Raw genomic sequence first — 21,336 nt, 5'->3', positions numbered from 1 at the left:
TAAACGTTTTATAGACTGTAAACCTGTACTCATTAGGCTATTTAAGTTTGTGATACATAAATAGAAGTACATATTTTAACACTTTTGCCTTACATCCATCGGTGTTGTCTCTTCTCCATCTGCGGCCGCTGTTTCACGCATGTGGACGTGTCCGGCGCTAGGACCCGGAAGCTGTTGTGACGTCACTCCGTCGAAGCGTTCCAAGATGGCGGACCAAAACACAAGCAGCTCCAAACCAAACCTCTACAGCGAGGTTCTCACGTACGAATCGGGACGTTTTATTACTTTAGTCACCTGAACTATTTAACATAGATGTCCTTAATTCGTTTAGATATTTTGATGTGCTTGTCGCTCTTGAAGTGTCGATATTTGATGAGTAGCCCAAATGGAGCTAACGTTAGCAGTAGTGTTTTTAGCATGGATGTAGCTTTCATGTTTTTTTAAGTCAACTTAACAAATACTACTACATGTCACATGCATATGAATACATACAAATTAACTTCCTACTTATTATTCGTTTTGAAATAACTTATAATAAATTTTAACTAATGTGAATATGTCGCCCTCCTCCGTGTTCCTATAAAACAAAACTGAAACAGAAACAACAGTGTTTTTTAGCGGGGTAGAAGCAGGTGGATTTTTGCATGATACTGACAGTCTTACGTTATAGTGTTTGTAAAAAATATGACTGAAAACATGAAAAATAATGTGACATTTTACCAGTCAATACTTTCCATCATCAGGGCAATGTCAGCCTTGAAACGACTACATGGCTCTATAATCTTAAAGTGCTAGTGCCTGCTATACATGACTATTCCTGCAACATTTTGAGGGCTTGGTCCTATTTTTTGTCATCCTGAAATCCATGGATAGGATAGGAGTATTGGATGATTCTTTCAAAATTGTAACTGTTGTTCTTTGTATTCCAGTCCTTCTGAGCTCTTTTTGGCCCGTTCGCGGAGTCACAAGATTCCAGTGAGAGGACAGAAGGACTTCATCCCAGACGGATCTGAGGAGCAGAAACAGAAACTGGAACAGGCTTTGAATGAGCACTGGAGTTTAATCTCAGAGGAGAGAGTTGAACGACTGTGAGTAGAAAAAATTGTGATGGGAAGAATACTCTGGGAAAAATACAGAATTCTGAATACCTGTGTGGTCAAATCAGAATACTGTATTCTGTATACTTATTGTTATTGTTGTTATTATCATTGTTATTTTTAGTAAATTTGCATATTTCTGTTCCACCAGAGGGAGTTTAGTGAAAGGTGTGTGGATTCCAGAAGAGCAGATCATTGAGCTTCAAACTCCAGCTGTAAGTTGTATGATTTGTAGTTGAATGTTTTTACGACTTTACCAAGACTAACCCAAACTTAATATGTTTTTAATGTTGTGTTTTAGGGAAAGTTTTGGCAGACAATGGGTTTTTCAGCCAAAGGGAAACAGTATCTGCTCCCTGAAGAAGCCCTGTTCCTGATGGAGTGTGTGAGTGACAGTCAATTTATTTTTATGTCTTTACAAATGCAAATCAAACCCCACATATTATGCTTTATTCTGGCATAAACATCTCCATGGAGACACACAAATGGGTGACTTTCCTCCAGAAAAGTTACATTGTACCTTTAAATTAAGGTATGGAAATATTAATTCAATTTACCAGGTATGTTTGGATGAAGAAACAGCATTATAACACGATAAAAAACTCATAAAGAACTCATTTACACTTATTACTAATACTCAACTAGATCTTATTCAGTAAAAATTATAATTAAAATTGGGGATTGGATAAACTTAATTTTAAGCAGATTTATAAATAATACTCAAGATTGTGATATAACTAACGTGGTAACTACATAATGTGGTGTCATACTAAAAATATATTACTCCATAAATATTGTATATAATTCAATGTTAAGTATAAAATATGTTGTTTCTAACAGGGGAATGTACAGGTGTTCTACCAGGACCTGCCTTTTTCAATACAGGACGGATACGAGAACTTCCTGTCATCAAAATCAATAACATTTCAACAATATCTTGTAAGACATTTTAAAAAGGTTGTTTTTTTGTTTGCAAACGTCAATATTTATAATATAGAGTGCATATTTACAAGTGGGAAAGGAATATTAAGTGGACATAGAAAAGTGAGGGAAATATGGGATTCAAGACAAATGTTCATAGTTGTCAAAGTAAAGAGGAACCGTAAAAGTCATAATGATGATAATAGAAAAAATAAATAATAATTTTTTTAAAAGAAAAAATAACAAAAACTTAATAATAAGCACATACATATATACACACACAGATACACACAGAGACACACACACACACAAATAAATGAATATGTCATATACACATACTTGCATATTTCCATAGAACAATGAATAATCTATAATTGTAATATATCTAAAATTTATCTGAATCTGGTTAAGGCTGGTGAAGTAATAAGGGAGAGTGGAAAAATGGGTTTGACACAGCTATCCATGGCTTTCAGAATAAAAAAAAAAAAACAGGACCATTGCCATAGCAATTAACAATAATGGTAAATGAGTAAAGAATAAAGAGAACATTTCTGAGACCGTTTCTGCTCATTCAGGTTTATGGACACCTTAAGAGGCTGGGATACGTGGTGCTCAGATTTGATCCCAGGTAATAAAACATTGTGATGTTTTGAGATAATGATCAGAAATGGAAAGAAAATGTATAACAAACATTAAAATAATTCTTAGTGTTATATCGTTATCAGCATTTGTAATGTATCACACTTTATTTGGCTATTTAAAAAGTTTAAGATACAGAATATGTAAGGAGCCATACAGTCTTTCATCCCCGGGTTTAAAGGGCCTATTTTGCACTATTTTATTATCTTTGTTATAATGTTGTTTCCTCATCACAAACATACCTGGAGTTGTGTTTTGTTTCATATATTACACAAATCCGGCATATTCTCTCAAACAGAAAACACTCTGTTCCACCTTATGATGTCATGTGGTATTACACTGTGTTTTTAAACTCTATACACCTTCACTAGAATCATTTGGGTGAGTTCAGCCCTTGAAATGCCCATCTCTACTGAACAAAAGTTAAAAGGAAACTGTCAACTTGAAAACTGCCACTACATGACATCACAAGGTGGAACAGGATTACTTAAACATGTGTGAATGAAACAAAACACCACTCAGGGTTCGAGAAGGTAACAACATTATAACATGGCTTAAAGCTCACAAGAATCCATTTTGCATAATATATGACCTTTAAGTCTGCTACGTGAAGATGTTTTGGTTTCCAGATTAAAAAGTAGTTAATGGACAAAATCCTCAAATCACTCCAATTACATTGCTGTAGCTTGCGTGATTTTATGCCACATGCTACTAAATCAGCATATCTAGTTTGCATTATCATGTATATATTGTACAGTTTATTGTCATATATAAAAATCATGTTTGCTCCTCACAGTTCAGAGCCGTCTGCATATGCTCGTCAGCTGAACTTGCCTGTGTCCAGAGACCAAACAGCGAGAGGCAACAAGAGGAAACGTAGCCCCTCTCCTCCACGGTAACACACTCTCACCACCTCTTTGCGTCTTTGACTGTTTTATCTCAGACATTATGAAAAAATGTAGCATAGGAACCTCAGAGCTATTCTCCATGTTCCCATTTATTTAACTCATTTTATTTACTTTATTTGTTTGTATAATTGCAATATTTTCTCTTTTGTGCAGTTCAAGTAATAGCCGAGATGAAACCACAGTGGTGCAAATGGAGCAGGACCCTGTAGGGCAACAGTCTGGAACACCAAGGTGAGTTTTAACAAAATAAATTATATTTGTAGTAAGTGTTAGCTTTGAGTGTTTACATTTTTTATTACTATTTGATTATGGACTATTTAAAGTGGAAAAGATTCCGTTTAATCCAGATTATTTGTTTGAATTGTTTTGACTGCTGGCTCAAATTATTGCTGATTGATTTTAGATTTTTTCTTCTAATGTTCTTCCAGTGGTGCAAGACAATGTGGTTTGAAAATATTATAAAATCCAGAGTGTTTTCCTTACCAAATTCAATGAAATCTAAACCTATACATAAATTTAAACAAACAAAAATAAGCCATTATCTGCCAGGCCAAGGCCATACTGTATAAATATCTCCATGGAAACAAGCAGGTAGCATGCACTCCACCAGAAAGGTTACATCGCACACCTGTAGAATGAAACAAAATGCAAATTTTTGAAAGGCTTGTGTTGTATTTTTGTGTTATAAGCTGTCAAACTGAAGTGGAGTCAGTGGAGGAGGAGCCTGACTGTAAACAGGACGTGATCCGGAAGTCAGAGGTCAAACAACGGTCATGGTGGTCTCCAGGCAAAACTTCAGGATCCTGCTCCGTGTCTGGATCCCGACAGTGGGACTTCAGCTCGATACACTTCCCAGATGTGGGATCTGGTAGGGATCAGGATTAAACTGGGACTAAACTCTAAACTAGGACTGAAGCATAGCTAAAACAGAATGCCAAATTCGGAATGTTTTTACTTAAAGGTCCTATGTTACGCAAAAATGGCTTCTGTGAACTTTTAGTCATGTTGTTACCTCCTCAAAAACATACCCAGAGTTGTGTTTTGCTTCATTCACACATGTTTGAGAATTAAACCAGTTCTAAAATTTTCTCAATGATCAGTGATTGTTACTCGTCAGATCTTACCCAGAGACAAGCTAGAAGTGTAGGAGCTCAGTTTAGTCCTAATGTAGATTGATTTGGACGTGCTCCAGTCCTGGTGAAGTCCTGGTCTAGTCCAGGTTTAGTTAAGTCTCATTTTGATCTGATGTTTGTGCAAGTCACAACAGAATCAGTTTTATTTAACAAGAACTTGCTTCTGCGTTTTGGTGCAACTAAAACAATGAATAATAACAGTAAATATAAACAATAAATCAAAATAAAAATATAGGCATACATTAAAATAAGGTAAATAAAAATGGACTTTGATATACAAATACAAAATATACATATGTATATATACCAAAATACAATTTAACCAAGACTTCAACAGGTCTGATCAAGGACTAAGGATTGGACAGGACTAAACCTGGACTAAACCTGGACTAAACCTGGACTAAACCTGGACTGAACCTGGACTGAACAGGGATTTAACAGTTTTCAAATCACACAATAAAATGCCGTGATACACACTAGTTTGATCAATTTAAAGTAAGTCTTCTGCTTTTTTTTTCTGTTTTTTGCTCAGCCCTCAGATCTCGGCCCGATGACGTTGTTTCTTTGGCCGCTCCTGACCCGTCTCTTCTTCCTGGGGCTTTGACTGTCGGCCCGTGTGACGTCATTCCCTGGAGGCAGAGGATAAACCTGAAGGAGGTCTATATGTCTCCAAAAGATCGACAAAGAGAAGAAGAAGCAAACAGACGATGGATGGACGTGAACAGGGACCCAGAGGTGGAGTATGTTACAGTAATTCAACAGGTTCATTGTTGAGCCTTTGGTCGGTGGGACTGTAGGTGCAGACTGGCAGCCACACTCCACCATTTTGGCCCACGGCACCTTTGACTACCACCAGTATTAAATGAGTAATGTTTTATGTTTTATTTATAAGAGGCTGTACTTGTAAATTTACTTTGGCCTCCGTAAGTTATGAAAAGCACTTATAAACTCATCATGGTGAATAATTAGGATGCTAGGACTGTATTAGGAAATTAGGGAATAACTTTGTACTGCAGAAAAGTTTTTTTTTTAATCTGGTACAGCGTCCTGGGTGGAAACGCTTATTTTTGTTATTCTAGTTCTGGTCCTGTGTTCATTGGCAGTACTTTCTAAATGTATTCATAAAATGTCCCATACAGTTAAATCCAAATTCTAATCATTAGTGTTATATGACGATGTTATTTTAATTGTTATCTGTGTACTGTGTTGAAGGTGCGGAGCTGCAAGAGTTGGGCAGAGTATCGGGCACTGTTGGCCAGGCGGGGGTCAGAGGTCAGAGGCCATCCAGGTCATCTTTGGGACAGAGAGGTCACTCCTTTACATGACCCCAGACAGAGCATACCCCATGGTGAGAGAAGGGAGAGAATCAGTATCTAAACTGAAAGATCCTATATTCTTCAAAACTACTTGTATAGGTTTTAGAAGTGTTTTGAATGTCTGAAAAAAACATAGCTGGAGTATTGTTTTGTTTAATTTAGTTTAATTCATCCCGCATGCTTACTGAAACTAAATAGTTTATTTATTTATTTTATTTATTTGAAGGACAGTGTGCAGATACATTAAAAAGGTGGCTGCACCAGATTTAGCAAAATGCTAATTTCCATCTGTTGTCATGAGTGACAACATGAGTTGTCATGATACTAATATTTCAAACTCAATTTCAATACTAAGGAATTGACTCAATACTCAACACCGATTCCACGATGATGATTTAAAAAAACAAACACTTTATTTAGACAATAGATTGTAATTTTCAACAAATCTTAGTACTTTATTTGTATTCCCATGTGGTCTTATATCCGCTCCTCAGTCGTCCAGGTAGGTTTCATAGTGGTCCATGGGTGTATACTAGTCTATGTGTCTTATACCTGTTCTAATACAGCTCAAGATCATTCTAAAGATATTCAGGAAAGGTTCATTTCTGTCCTGTGAATGTGACTTTTTTAGTATCAATACCTGCTCAAATGAGAATCTAGTTTCGATAATAGTTTTAGTATCAATTAGTATCATATTTTTAATACTTTTGACAACTCTAAAGCAAAATATTTTTTTGTTTTTCCAGAGGAGCTATTGGACAAAATCAGCATCATCAAACCAACTAACTTACTGGAAGGAGCTTCAGGGTAATTTATTCATGATTGTTTCTAATAAGAATCAAATTTTCTGGAAAGTTCCACATTGCAAGTCAGTTACATGTGTTTTTATTGATCAAAAACACCTTGAAAAACATATATTCTTACTGTAACTCAGTCCCGTGCCATCACCTGCATGTCTCCGGGGAGAGGGATAAGCTTAATACCATACTGTGAAACATTTCAGGCAAAGCAATAACATTGAAATGGAAACAAGCAGATGGTGGACTCTTCTTTAGTAAAGTGACATTATTTATTGTGATCCGTATGTATTATCTAATCATCCATTCATGTATTTGTGTTGTAGTTTGAAGCCCTTGGACAACTGGAGGATCAGCTTCAGTGTTTTTCAGCCAGACTCAGTGTCAAGTTTTAAGAAGAGCAACCCGGGGAGGCCCTATGCACGAATGGTGGTTTGCAGGTGGAGACAATACTCATGTTTATTTAAGATCCACTTACATTAGACACAACAGGGACACAATGAAATGAATGGGGCTTAATGGCCAGGAGGTACACAGGGTAGTAGAATCATTGTGGTCATATGTGATGCATTGAATAAACAAACACGATAATAGCCTGCATTGTTCCTGTTGGCATTTACATATATAATGCATTATTATCCAGCGTATTACATGGACTTGGTATTTTTCCTTTGCTTCTGCATGTACAGTTGATTGACTTCAAACAATTCAACAAATGAAATAGCTAGAAACGCTTTATAATAACTACACTTTTAAAGACCCCTGGATCAGATTTTTTTCTATTTGAGCAAAATGTGTCTTGCACCAGTAGAGATATATTGTATAACAAGCTCTTGAGGTTAAAATAAGTCCGCAGTGTACTGTCTGCATCTGATTATAAAGCATTTTACTGTCCGATAATCAGGAAGTTCACGGTTTGTATGCTAGTTGTTCTTAGCATTATCGTGACTGCAAAACTCTGCTTTGGTTGTGAAAAGCACTTATAAACTCATCACTGAAAATAATTAGGATATTCTGAATTCAAAAGGTGAGTGAGGAATAGCTTTGGATCACTGCAAACCATTTAAAATAAAATAGTTCTGTTTCACATTTTTACAGTAAAAATCAGGTACGTTATTAATATGGCGTTTATTTCATTGCAGATTTATGAAAATTAAAAATTCAAATACATTTCATTTTCAAGACTCATAATGCAAATAGGTCAGGTATTCGTAAAATGAATGGGCTTGCCTCTCTCCAGATCTTACCTGTTGTGTTTTGTGACACCTGCTTGTTTCCATGGAGATCGATACAGAACACTCCAGGCAAAGCAACAACATCTCCATGGAAACAAAGAGGTTGTGGACCCTCCATTAGAAAAGTTCCTTAGTTCACCTTTTAAAACCCACTTCTAAAACCGTCTTTCTCGTCTTTTTTCTAGTTTCAACGACCCTGTCCCGGATTTGGCCGTGTTAAAGCAGCTCTCGTCTCAGAGTCCAGAGGTGGCGCTAGTCTTCGCTGCAGTCGACCACGGAGACATTTCCTTTTACACATTTAAGGACTTCCACATCCCCAAAGATGTCTTCCCTTGACAACATCAAAAATCACACAAAAAAAACATTCAAAACGTATTCAAAAATCACCAAATGCACTCGGACAGACTCAACCACTCTGGCACTCAGGGAATTTTTTAAGAATTACAGTGTCCTCCATTAACACTGCACTCTAAAATTAGAGTGCAGTGTGGAGTAGCTGGGCTATATATTGTTTAGTACTTCATATCAAAATGAGCTACAAAGATTAATTGACTAATCTTGACTTGTCAGACTATTTTTTAAAAATGTTTTTTGATAATTATAATTATCTGGCTCAAAACACTTTATTTGTAAAAATCCTCTATCTAAAATTTTTCAGTCACTATTCATCAGCTTTATTTAAACTGGCAATAGAAATAATTGTTTAGTAGTTGCAGCCCTGTTTGAAAGCAGAAATTATATATAAGTCAAAACTCTGCAGAAATTTTAAAACAAAACAAAAACTTGTAAGGTTATTTCTGCACTTTTGTTGTTAATATTTTCAATAATAATAATAATAATAATACTCAGACGGATTGCAAATATATAAGAATCCCCAAACACAGATATAATTAATTTTCGTTAATATCATCTAGACGACTGTGGGATTACACAGAGAATATCACCAACACTAGATTTAAATTTATATTTTAGTTCTAGTGACATTCTCACCACAAAACCCTAACTTACCTCGCTGTGATAAAGATTTTTGGCCCTTTCTTGACGATGATGTGATGTAGCAAACAATCACAATGCCTTGATTTTGGATTGCCTGGGTTAGAATACTTCCTGTTCCTTGGCATTTACTTTGCAGGTTTAGAAAAAAAAGAAATAGAAGGAAAAAGAAAATGAAGGATATAAATATATGCTCATTTTAATATAGCAATATCTGTGGAATGCACTTAGCTTTTAAAAAACACTGTTTGCAAATAAGGGTTACTTTACAATGTGGATGTTTTTGTTCATAATTAAATTGCAAAGTGCTAATATTAATGGAGGGCACTGTTTGTTTCAGTACAATGGGTTTTGTATGTCATGTCTAATTGATTCATTATTATAATTTTAAATAAAAATCAAAACACAATTTTAAACCTTTTCCAGATATTTGTGAGAGGGAACGTTTGATTTTGCATTTGCCTTTAGACCAGTGGTAACTTGTGTTTGGCTCCATGTATGTAAAAGAGTCAGTAGGTTATCACTGTGGGCCCCACTGCAAACAATGTCTGCAATTAACTCAAATATGTATATATACAAAAAGTAGGACAGTACAGTATTAGAAAAAATATGTAGATAACTACATCTAATGGACCCGTGCCCATTTTCCCATGTATTTAAGCAACATGTGTCTCCTCAAATACATGGAAAAATGTCTGCCCCGCTTTGCCCCAGTACAGATAAATTGTATAAGTCATTCTTAAGGTCAAAATAAATCCACTGTGTGCTGTCTGCATCTAATTATAAAGCGTTTTTTTTGTTGATAACCAGGAAGTGCACGGTTAGAATGCTAGTTGTTGTCAAAACTCCACTCTGGTCTCTGAAAGTGGTGAAAGGCGCTTATGAACTCACTGTGAATAATTAGGGTACTCTGAATGGAGACCATTGGTCCATTTTAGCCACAGGGCAGCTGTGGCTACAGTTGAATGGCCACTTGTGATTGGAGTGTAAATTAATAATGCAGTAAAAACACTTTGAGTGGACTGAAGGCCAGTTTAAATTGCTCTAACAGTTCCCAAATAGTTTGTGACATTCACTGATCACAATTATTTATTTGATTTTATCTTAACAAACATAACACTTCAATCATTGCCATTTGAAACAAATTATGGTACAGGTCTGAGGCTCTGTTAAAATAACTGAGGTCAGGTCTGAACTCAGCTCCAAACCACATGTTTTTACTAACAGACCTCACCATTAAAAAGACTCAAACTGATTGACAAGTAGAAATGGCTAGGGTAAAAGTCAAGATTAAAGTATTGAATATCAGTTACTAAAACTGATATTGAACTATATACTCACCTGAGCAGATATTGATACTAAAACGTTATATTCACAGGACAGGACCTTCCTGAAAAGCTTGAGCTGTATCAGAACAAGTATAAGACATAGACTAGTATACACCCACGGACCGCTGTGGAACCTACCTGGACGACTGAGGGATTACACAGATAAGGCCACAGCCCAATTTTTCCCTAAATATTCTGGACACTTGGTTTTATTTCTTCTGCAAACCCACATATCTTTGGTCCACAGTCCACTATAAGTCGATATTCAGATAACACAAGGGTCAGGGGTAAAGTAGGGCACTTCACTATAAAAACAAGGGCAGCCACTGATCAACCAGGACTACACATCGGACTGGAGGTAAGCCTAAACATCTGAGTCATTTATATGAGCCAGGCTGCATTGTGTGTGTTCATTTTTATGCCTGATTTGTCTTGTATGACAGTTAATGCCTTTTTTCTAGCAGTAGCAATGGGAGTTACAATCTTTTTCCAGCTGAGGTCAGTGTGCACCAGTGCGTTAAAAGTACAGATGCTCTCAAAACGTAGTGTAGTGTATTATTATTATTATTATTATTATTATTATTATTATTATTATTATTAAGGACACAGAGAGCACATGCCTTTTGTTTTTGTGTTTGTTCAGTTCTACTTAAAGAATACACTTGAAAGAGAAATAAAGTCCAGAGAATTTCCAAATAAAAATACCTAAGTAATACTTGTACAAAGAGTCTGTGTCGACATTCCCAGGCAGACAGCCCGTTTGCGTCTATACAATAAGTTTCATGACAAACTGTAGTGGGAGCCTACCATAGTTCAGACTTGGCGTCTGTTCATTGGTGCACAGATGAGCCAGGCCTCTTGGCACATTGCACAGTTTAATCAGACTGTGACGAGCATCCTTCAGGAGTGTGTCTGGATATCATGACATCATCCCTATCAGTAGTCCTCAGCCTATTTTCTTAGTTTGGTATATGATAGTTTATAATATCATATCTTTGTCTTGACATATATCTATGAGTCTCACAGCGGTGATCGGGGTTTTATAATAATGAACTATAGCAGTGGTTCTACACAACAGCTCAGTACAGTATTAATCCAAACACACATGGTCCAGAGATAAGAAATACACAATATAAAATATAGTGCATATTGTTAAAAGGAAAGTAAATATAAAATCAGATACACAGAACTGTTTTTATTTATTTAGGTGAAATTAAATAGTGGCAAAATGTATCAATCATTAATTAATATTAATTCTGTGTGTATTTCAGTCAAAATGAGGCTGTCTGCTGTGCTCCTGTTCTGTGCTGCATCTCTGACTCTGGCTGGTAAAACAACTTTAAACATAAAAAATATAAATGTATATCTTTGAGTAAAGATACATTGTCTTGTAATGTCAGCACAACACAACATATGAACAACTTTTTTTTTTAACTTTAGTGTCAAAATATTGGTGATAATTATTATCATGAATATGTTAAAACAACTATTTTACTATTGGGCTGGTGGGAGAAATCTAGAAGATAACATGCATAGTTGTTTGTTTGTGTTTTGTTTTGTTTTGGGGGTTTTTTAGGGTTTTTTTCTCAGCAAAATTATTAATTTTATGTATTTTTTACAGCCAAGCAATTTCAGTAATATTTTTAAACAAAAATACAGTTAAATCAACACATTGGTGAAGAGGAGCATGAAGAAGAAGACCATGTCTTATGTCTTATTTCAAGATCAATTTTTTATCTTGTTTGGAGATTATCACAATTTAAAAAAAAAAAGTTTTAAAAAGTACTACAAGTACTATTGTCTACCATTTAAAATTATAAATGTTATTACTATTTTAAAATGTAAAATATATAATTGTATAAAAAATAACACTGCAAGAGGCTTATGTGTGTACATTCACACGGCACGTACAGAATTTGCATTATATATTATACAAATGTAGACAAAAATATAATACTGTATTTTATATTTCAAATTCTGTACAGAGAACTTTTGTTTCAAAGCTTTTAGATTTGTGCTATAATTAAAATAATGTAAGAGAGATTGAAATTCAACAAGTTTGGGTTTCTGCTGACAAAATCTGAAGCAATGGATGTGATAGAATGAGGATTAGTTCAGCTTTTTTTTTTTTTTTTTAACAGCAATAACTTTTTCAAAGACACTAAAAAGTACATGTTTTGCATTAAGTTGTAGGTTTGTATCAAGCTTGCAAGTCACAAACAAAAATATGCCATTCCAAAAGATTTGAGTGTAGAGCAGTCCTAAAATACATCAGTGACTGTTTCTTCAATGCTATGACAAAGTGAGCAAAGATGATCTATGTTTAAGTGGAGATTTGAAATGACAGCATTAACAGGGCAACATTTATGCAGGATTTTCAGACACACCTCACAAAATTTAGTAGTTATAAAATATTTTCTTGTCAAAAGCCAAATATAGTTCCAATAAATATCAGTAAATGCATTGTTCCAAACAAAAACAGAAGCTGGTTTACTGATGGCTTTCCTTATAAGTTTTCTTATACATTTGTTATTTGTTTTAAAGCTCAAAAACAGAGTTGTGATAAATGATATCACTGTATATTGTCCCCTCTTTAGTCATGATGTCATCTGAAACACAGCAATGTTGTATCTTACCCTTCATTTCTGTCCTGCAGGGGGCGTCAGTGTGCGGTCCCTGCTCTTCAGCTCTGAATCTGCCTCAAACTTCGTGACTGTTCAGCCCCAGAAGCCTCTGGACTTGAGCGCGTTTACATTGTGTCTGCGTCTCGCCACAGAACTGAAGACGGAGCAGAGAGAGATCATTCTGTTTGCCTACAGGACCAAGTACTACGACGAGCTCAACCTGTGGAGGGAGCTGGACGGGAGGTACGGCCAGAGTCACCCATTAAAGTGGAGATAAACAGTTTCTACATGGTCTTTAATATTATTGCTTACTGTTCCTAGACCTTTTGACAACAGTCAGCGTAAGCTGCCTCCAGTGGCCACTGCCATTTCAAGTACTATGTGATATCACACAGGCCTGTCCTGATTACAGCCTGATGTTTCTGATTAAAAAGTCTGTCAGTAGGGGCAGAGTTTGAAGTGTGGATACCTGTTAGACCAATCACCCTGTTCCTCATATGTCCAAGACTCTGCCCCTCCTGTCCCCTCACTCCTTTCTTTAGTCCTCCAGGTACTGCCCAGTTTAGCAACACTATTTGAAATGTGTTTGTGGGCGGAGTTTAGGTGTTTAGACCCACTTTAATAGGAGAATATGGTGCTTCCCATAGTCTAAAACAACTTGATATTTAAAAAATAGTAAATGCCAAAGTTAAATCTGTCAACTGGACAAAAAGTTGTAGGAGTCAATACGTTTCGCTACTCGTCCAAGCCGTTCTGGTCAGATTGCTGGTGGACACTGCCTTATATCTATCTGCAGGGACTTGCAATCTACAGTGAAACTGTAAACAACTCTTGTTTACAGTTTCAGCCCAATATATAACTCCATCCTCAGACCCAAAGCAAACAACAGAAACAAAGAAAACAATAGAGCGAGCCTTTAGGCCAGTGGTTCTTAATCTGGGTTCGATTGAACCCTAGGGGTTCGGTGAGTCAGTCTCATGGGTTTGGTGGAGGTCAAGACACATACCCGACTCATATGATTTGCGGACTGCTAGCGTCTCCAGATTCTGGCCGTGTACCAATTTGAAAAATGCACCCTTCGGTGTGCCTGTCGAAGTACCCGCCCGACATAAATGCGCCGTTCAAACGCAGCAAGCGTTTAAGGCAGTGGTTCTCAAATAGTGGGTGAGATGCCTGGGGGGGGCGCGTTTTACTCCACGTATGACACTAGTACTGTAGGTATCACGTACGCAGCGCACACGCAGCATTGAGCAGGAGAGAGCGAACAGATCGTGACACAGGGCAGTGAACAAGAGACACTTTTGCTAAAGAGACACTATGGAAAACATTTTATCAGGGATGAAAAGAAAGGCGGAGATAGACGGAGGTAATGAGACGCACGAAAGTCACCCGAAAAGTAAGACGAGGAAGTCTGATGAAGAGTATTTAGCACTTGGCTTCACCGTGACTCCGGTGGGACACGAGGACAGACCGGTGTCTGCTGTGGCAGTGGACAGTATGAAGCCAAATAAGTTCAGACACCTCATTACACCTCAGTCACGCTGATAAGACGCTGGAGTTTTTTCAGCGTAAACGTGCCAAATATTGCCAACAATCATCCCGCTTTGTGAATGTCACTTAAACCAGCGAGCACTGAGCATCATATAAGGTGGCCTACCAAATTGATACATTACTTGTTTTAATTTGATATTTATTTAATTTGAATGTATTATTTTGATATTTATTTAATTTAAATTTATTCATTTGATGTTTATTTAATTTAATTTTTTATTTTATTTAATATTTAATTAAATTTCATGATATTTTATTTTATTTTATTTTTTGAGTATCAAATGGTTCAATCAGTTGTTCCAAAAATATGTATAGTTCAAATAAGGATAAAAGTAAAAAAAATAATAATAATTTAATTATTTTAAAATAATCGCTGTAATGACAGTAACATATTTAAAGAGCCCCATGCCTCTGCTTTGACATGAATTTACATGAGAGCGCAATTGGTTGCGGAGTTTCGGTGTGTGTTAAAATGTTAAAAATAATAAATAGCATAAATACAATATGTTCATTATTGGAACTCATAAGATGCATTGTATTTATTCTTTGAACACAGTGATGTTAATGCACGATTCATTTTGTGCACCAGTAAAACATACATGTGTCTTGAATTTGAAAAAATCATATTTTATTTTTCAATAAACAAGGGTTCGGTGAATGTGCATATGAAAATGGTGGGGTTCAGTACCTCCAACAAGGTTAAGAACCACTGCTTTAGGCCCATTAACTGAATATCAGCTCCATTAGGCTGAAACTATAAACAAAAGCTGTTTACACAGGTATTGTTTAAGCAGCTATTGTCGCCAGCTGGAACTACCCTATTCATCCCTTAACGACCCTGATATTGTTCTCATTGTTCTGGGTGTGAGGATGGAGGTATAGATGGGGGAGAGATTATGTCTCAGACCCCCATTCCTGTTTAAGGAAGGATTCTCTTTCCTAACAAAAATAGCTTCTTTAATTCCCCTCTCAAACCATTTCTTTTCTCTGGCTAAGATCTGGACTTCACTATCTTCACATGAGTGGTTAGTGGCCTTCAGATGGAGATGTACGGCAGACTGGGGTCCAGAGGAGTTCTCACGACGGCGTTGATACATCCTCTTATGGAGTGGCTCTTTTCTAACGCTCACTGCACTCTTCACTACACTGAGTGGAGTAAACTACATTACTTTGTTTATGGCTTGGGGTTTTGTCCTTTGGGTGGACCAGTTTTTTGAGTTTCAAATTACTACAACAAGTGATTAGTATCATTGAAGAAAGTGAAATTAGTCACAGTGACTCTTCAGGTCATCCCTGTCAAAAACTCCGGAGGGCCAAATTTGTATTTTGCAAGTGTTGCCATGGCAATGCCTGAAAACATCCATGTTATTCCTTTTAGTGCATCAGTGCTTCCAAAATGTGTTGACTTGTTTGTTTAGCGACAGATACAACCCAAAGCTGCAATAACAGAGACACATGGTGCAATACGGCCTTAGTGGGCCACGCAATCCTGTAGCCGTTCAATCCTGCTTGCAGCTTTTATTTATTTATCACATGCTTTCCTACTGTGAGTGGGGTGTCCTTTACAAGTAACTGTCCTGTAACTTAGTGTAAGGTATTTGAATTCTTTCTCTCCCTCAGAATCGGCCTGTACCTGAGCGGAGATGGCGTGTTCTTCCAGATGCCTCCACTGGGCTCCCTGCAGACGCACCTGTGCATTACTTGGGATTCTCTCACTGGAGCTACATCGGTTTTCATGGACGGCAAGAAAAGTCTGACTAAAATCTACCAGAAACGACACAATGTTCGCAGCGGAGGTCAAATCATCATCGGCCAGGACCCAGACGAGTACCTTGGAGGATTTGATGCCAATCAAAGTTTTGTGGGTGAAATATCAGACATTAACTTGTGGAGCAATGTGCTTCCAGACACTGTTATAAAGGCAATGGCCGACAATGGCAACACAGTCCAAACTGGAGATGTTATAGACTGGAGTGTGGCTAATTTAGAGGTTACTGGACAGGTTAATGTTGTCAATAGAGATATGTAATGCTATGCTAATGCTAACAGTTTTTTTTTTTTTTTAATTGTTTTTCCATGTGAATTATTAACTGTGAGACTCACTAAATGAATCGCAGGTCTAGAGAAAATGTCTGTAAAGATCTCAGGAAACAGAAGAGTTAGCGGGTTTGGGAAAATGAAATGAAGTTAAAATAAAGCCCTATATTTCACTATCAACTATTATCAAGATCATTTCACTACTTTTGATGTCAAGAGTTGTGAATGTAATGTTGTAAGTATTACAGAGGGACATCAAGACTGGAGAGCTCAAATATAAATCTTTCAATAATAAACAATTCTTTGCACTTAAATGGTAAATGGTCATATTTTTTAGAGCACTTTTCCATCTTCAAAGCACTCAAAGTGCCTTACATCAAGGAACCACTCACCCACACACACACATTCATACAGCAGTATACGCTGTATATGCTGGGGGAGAGTGAGGTTTGCCCAAGAACACAATGACAGCATGCATTTGTGGGAGCTGAACTCGCACTTCCAACCTGTGGGAGAGTGGATCTGACCGCTCGACCAATGATGTTTATGTTGAGAGAGAGATTCGAACCTCCAGCTTTCAGACATTTTCTGTTCTTGTTGAAGTGTTTGTTTGTGCTGTTCCAGTGCCATTATTGATAATTATTGTAGTGAAGTAAAAGTAAAAAGTATCCACTGTAAATTGTACTCAAGTACTGTACTTCACTACATGTACTTTGTTACCATCCACCACTGTCGACATGTTTATTATATTTTACAATTGAGATTTACATTTAAAAAATGGACCATTCAGCTATAGATGTGATAGTTTTGTCACTTGTCTCACCAATAACAAGTCAGGGGGGATGTGCTGTATGTAACAGATCAACCATATCATACTGTTGAGAATACTGCTGTTATGTAGCCCATTATATTTGTATTTATTCAGTTCAATGTATTTGTGTATCGCCAAAATCACAACAGCAGTTGCCTCACAGGACTTAACACAAATGTTGATTTAATGAACTGGTAGAAAGTCAAACAGTGAAACAGTCGTTGGCCAATAACACACAAGCACATTATACTTATCTCCATCAAAACAAAATGAACTTTTTCTTCATATTATTATTATTATTATTATTATTATTATTATTAGTAGTAGTAGTAGTAGTAGTAGTAGTAGTAGTAGTAGTAGTAGTAGTAGTAGTAGTTGTAGTTGTAGTTGTAGTTGTAGTAGTAGTAGTAGTAGTTGTAGTTGTAGTTGTAGTTGTAGTTGTAGTTGTAGTTGTAGTTGTAGTTATAGTAGTAGTAGTAGTAGTAGTAGTAGTAGTAGCAGTAGTAGTAGTAGCAGTAGTAGTAGTAGTAGTAGTAGTAGTAGTAGTAGTTGTAGTAGTTGTAGTTAGAGTAGCAGTAGTAGTAGTAGTTGTAGTTATAGTAGCAGTAGTAGTAGTAGTAGTAGTAGTAGTAGTTGTAGTTGTAGTTAGAGTAGCAGTAGTAGTAGTTGTAGTAGTTGTAGTTATAGTAGCAGTAGTAGTAGTAGTAGTAGTAGTAGTAGTAGTCGCAGTAGTAGTAGTCGCAGTAGTAGTGTTCTTTATTAAGGACACAGAGAGCACATATGGTCCATAGATAAGAAACAGACAATATAAAAATATATTAAAAGGAAACAAAATATAAAATCACGTACACACATCTGTTTTTGTTTAATTATTTTTATTTTTATTTTTTTCACTCACTTCAAAAAATCTGGTATATTAATTGAGGTGAATTTAAAAGGTGCCAAATTGGTTATATTTTAGACATTATTATGCATGGAGGGGCCAGATACATAGTTTTGTGCAGGTGTAATTTGGTGTTTTTACACGTATAATATTCCAATATTTGTAAATATTGGAATATTTTGATTTAGTCATTCACTTCAGAAAATCTGGTATATTCCCTGAGGTGAATTTAAATAGTGTCAAATTGTTTTAGGTTTTAGTATCCGTCTCATCCATTTATACATAATAAATTAGGAATCCAATCATGTCAAGAATCTTGTTGACTTTAGACATTTAGGCAGGTGACAGGTGCTGACAGGGGAGGGGGTTGGGGGAGGGGACAGGGGGAGAGGCGGGGTCCTCTGCTTGAATTAATGACATGGCCCGGACAGCAGATAGGTGCTGAGAGGGCCTTTGCATATCATGTTCCTCCTAAACATCTTCCTCACTCCTGAAAAGAAGCGTGTTCGTCCTGTCTTAGAATTGGCCAAGAAGGTGTTGAGTTGAATGGTGAGATGTTGTTTCACCGTGGACTCAATGAAATCGGTGTTCCTGTCTGAGACCAATGAGGACGCAGAGCCGATCTCTTGCAGAAGGCTTTTAGCAGCTGCTTTACCGATGGTTTTGAGATCTTTGGCTCTGAGTTTGCTGTTCTCAGGGATCACAACCTGGTGCTCCACTTTTCGGAGTCTTTGAACAAGTGCCACCTGTTGGTCATTGTCTGGAAACGGCTTGAGTTTTGGAACCAGTTTCTTGAACATTGCTGCGATCATGCAGTGTGTGGCTTCAGGGCAGTGGGTTTTTCCAGTTGATTCAACACTCTTCTCTATAGAACAGGCTTGAGGCAGACCATTTGTCATGTCTGGAATTACAGGCTGTGGTGAACTGGGACGAACTGGTTCAGATGCCTCCTCTGGTTCACTGGGGGTCTTGTTTGTACATATGGTAACCTCCTGTACGGTTACATTGTGGTTGCTGGTTGCTGGTTCAATCTCCTCTTGTTGGACCTCCTCTGGTGCAATAGAACCCTCTATTTGATTGAAAGCCTGATGAGCGGTGCCCTGAGGAGTCAAAGAAGGTTCAGGGGTAGAGGCCAGAGGAACCATAATCTCCTCTGGGGATGGGATATAGTCCTCTGCTGAACTTCCATACTCAGCAGAGATGTCCTGTGGAGCCGAGGCCTGTTCCACTGTAATTACCACAGGTTGGGTGATCTCCTCTGGTTGTACGGGCTCGGCAGGACTTGAGGTGATGTCCTCCTCGATGTCCTCCACTCCTTGAATCGAGTTATCAACAACATCTTCAAGAACAGAAATATCTTCAGATGTTGGGACCTCTGCTGGTGGGATAGAGTCCATTGCTGAACTTAGAGGCTCAAGAGGTGCAGACACTGGATCCTCTGCTAACCTGACAGTAGGACTAGTGGTGTCCTCTATGTCCTCCACTGCTTGAAACCAGCCATTAACAACACTGGCAACTTCTGATGGAAGAGAGAACTTCTCAATGATACGGGCCACAGTTGTGTTCTCTGGTGGGATAGGTGTCTCTGCCGGACTGATAGGCACATGATTTTCGGCAGTAGGGGGTCCTGCTTCAATTAGCTCTGGACTAGTGACGTCCTGAGAACCTGTGGCTTGTTCTGGGGCTGGGACTGTAGAGATAGTCTCCACCTCTGGACTATGAGGCTTAATGGGCCATGTGGCATCCTGAGGAGCTGGGATCTGGACTGCCCTGGATCCCTGGTTTGGTCCTGATTCTTGGCTTGGTCCTGGTTCCTGGTGTTCTGGTTCCTGGACCGGTCGGGTAAGCGCTCTTACGGCCTCCTGGTGTTCCCTCTTCTGTCGTGCCCTCAGCTCGTAAACGTGCTGCTGGAACAACGCCGCCTCGTGCGGCTCCATTGGAGGGTTTTGGCTTTCCATTTGCTCTGCAAACCCCATCATCCCCAGCATTTTCTCCGCTGCCAAGAGCTTAGCCTTCTTTTTGCTGGGGGCCATAGCCTGACACGACATTCTGCCCACTCTTACCTCCATACAATACCGCACCCTGTTACTGGCCAAGGTTTGAACAGCAACGACCTTATACTCAGCCGACTTTTGCTTTCTCATCATAAGGATTTCCACCAGGGCACTAACAGGATCTTTATTGTAGAAGAAGTATGGACGCTCCAGTGGGTCCTTCGGGTCAAGGTGCGGTTTGCACCAATACGGATTTGCATCAACCGGCACTGGGAGCTTCTGCAACTTCTTTACAACTTTTGAGGCTGCATTTAATTTCGCCTGTTTCTTTGAGGGACCCGAGCCGTAGCCGACAAACTCCCCCACTCGCACTTCCATGTGGAAGGTCGGCCTGTGCTGCGGGCCTTCTTCTCCCATTTCATCAAACTGGACGTGCAGATTGTGCACCAAAGCCAGTTCATGCAAAAGGGCCAAGTCATTTTTGTACAATTCCTTTGGCCTTTGACTTTCCATCTTTTCGTCTAATTTCAATAACTTATCAAAGTTTAAGCTCGTAATTGTTGTGATATTCCGCGCTTGTCTGTTAAACAAGTCTGCAGTATCTATCTCTCTGGATATCAGTAAGTGGCTGACCTCTTCAGAAGCTAGTAATGTTGTGTCCTCTTTGAGCCAAGACACTAACACTAACTAACTCACACAACACAGGGCTTACGTCATAAAGCTGAGTTGCTTTGGTCATTTCCATAGCAACCGTCCTTTTACGCATGCGCACAGGTTTGAAAAAGTATGTTTGGAGATAGGCTTAATTTTAGGGTCAAACATATTCAAATTTAAGGAAAAGTAGTTCAAGGAAAAATATCAATAAATGAACAACGCTCAAAGGGAGTTTTTTTTTTAGCGTCTCGTGTCTATTGTTTTGACATTTTCTGCTTATAGGCGCAACTCAAGTAACACGTCCCGCATTTTATTATAGGCGGAATTACAACATTTTACTACTCTACTAAACAAGAGCTTTGTGCGTAGCCATTTTGCTGATTTTAGGGTACAAAGTGGCGCATCTGATCTGAAG

General features: G+C 37.9%; 2 protein-coding genes across 2 annotated transcripts; both read left to right on the top strand.

Moving 5' to 3' along the window:
• The first annotated feature begins 109 nt into the window (after positions 1-109).
• tsen54 (TSEN54 tRNA splicing endonuclease subunit) lies at positions 110-9,451 on the top strand. Its single transcript, XM_033971779.2, has 14 exons — positions 110-261; positions 930-1,088; positions 1,249-1,312; positions 1,399-1,482; positions 1,938-2,036; positions 2,594-2,646; positions 3,454-3,552; positions 3,719-3,796; positions 4,255-4,433; positions 5,231-5,433; positions 5,911-6,046; positions 6,761-6,821; positions 7,138-7,251; positions 8,232-9,451. Exons 1-14 carry the CDS (start codon positions 140-142, stop codon positions 8,380-8,382), a joined length of 1,602 nt encoding a protein of 533 aa, XP_033827670.2. The 5' UTR covers positions 110-139; the 3' UTR covers positions 8,383-9,451.
• Positions 9,452-10,695: 1,244 nt separating this feature from the next.
• On the top strand, positions 10,696-16,585 carry LOC117374858 (C-reactive protein-like). Its single transcript, XM_033971060.2, has 4 exons — positions 10,696-10,725; positions 11,639-11,695; positions 13,024-13,234; positions 16,163-16,585. The coding sequence occupies exons 2-4, from the start codon at positions 11,644-11,646 to the stop codon at positions 16,569-16,571; spliced, it is 672 nt and encodes a 223-aa protein (XP_033826951.1). The 5' UTR covers positions 10,696-10,725; positions 11,639-11,643; the 3' UTR covers positions 16,572-16,585.
• Positions 16,586-21,336: the final 4,751 nt, after the last annotated feature.

This window comes from Periophthalmus magnuspinnatus, chromosome 8 (genome assembly GCF_009829125.3).
Source record: "Periophthalmus magnuspinnatus isolate fPerMag1 chromosome 8, fPerMag1.2.pri, whole genome shotgun sequence".
Taxonomy (NCBI): domain Eukaryota; kingdom Metazoa; phylum Chordata; class Actinopteri; order Gobiiformes; family Gobiidae; genus Periophthalmus; species Periophthalmus magnuspinnatus.
Note: the sequence above shows the minus strand (reverse complement) of the source record. Positions and strands in the feature narration are given on the sequence as shown.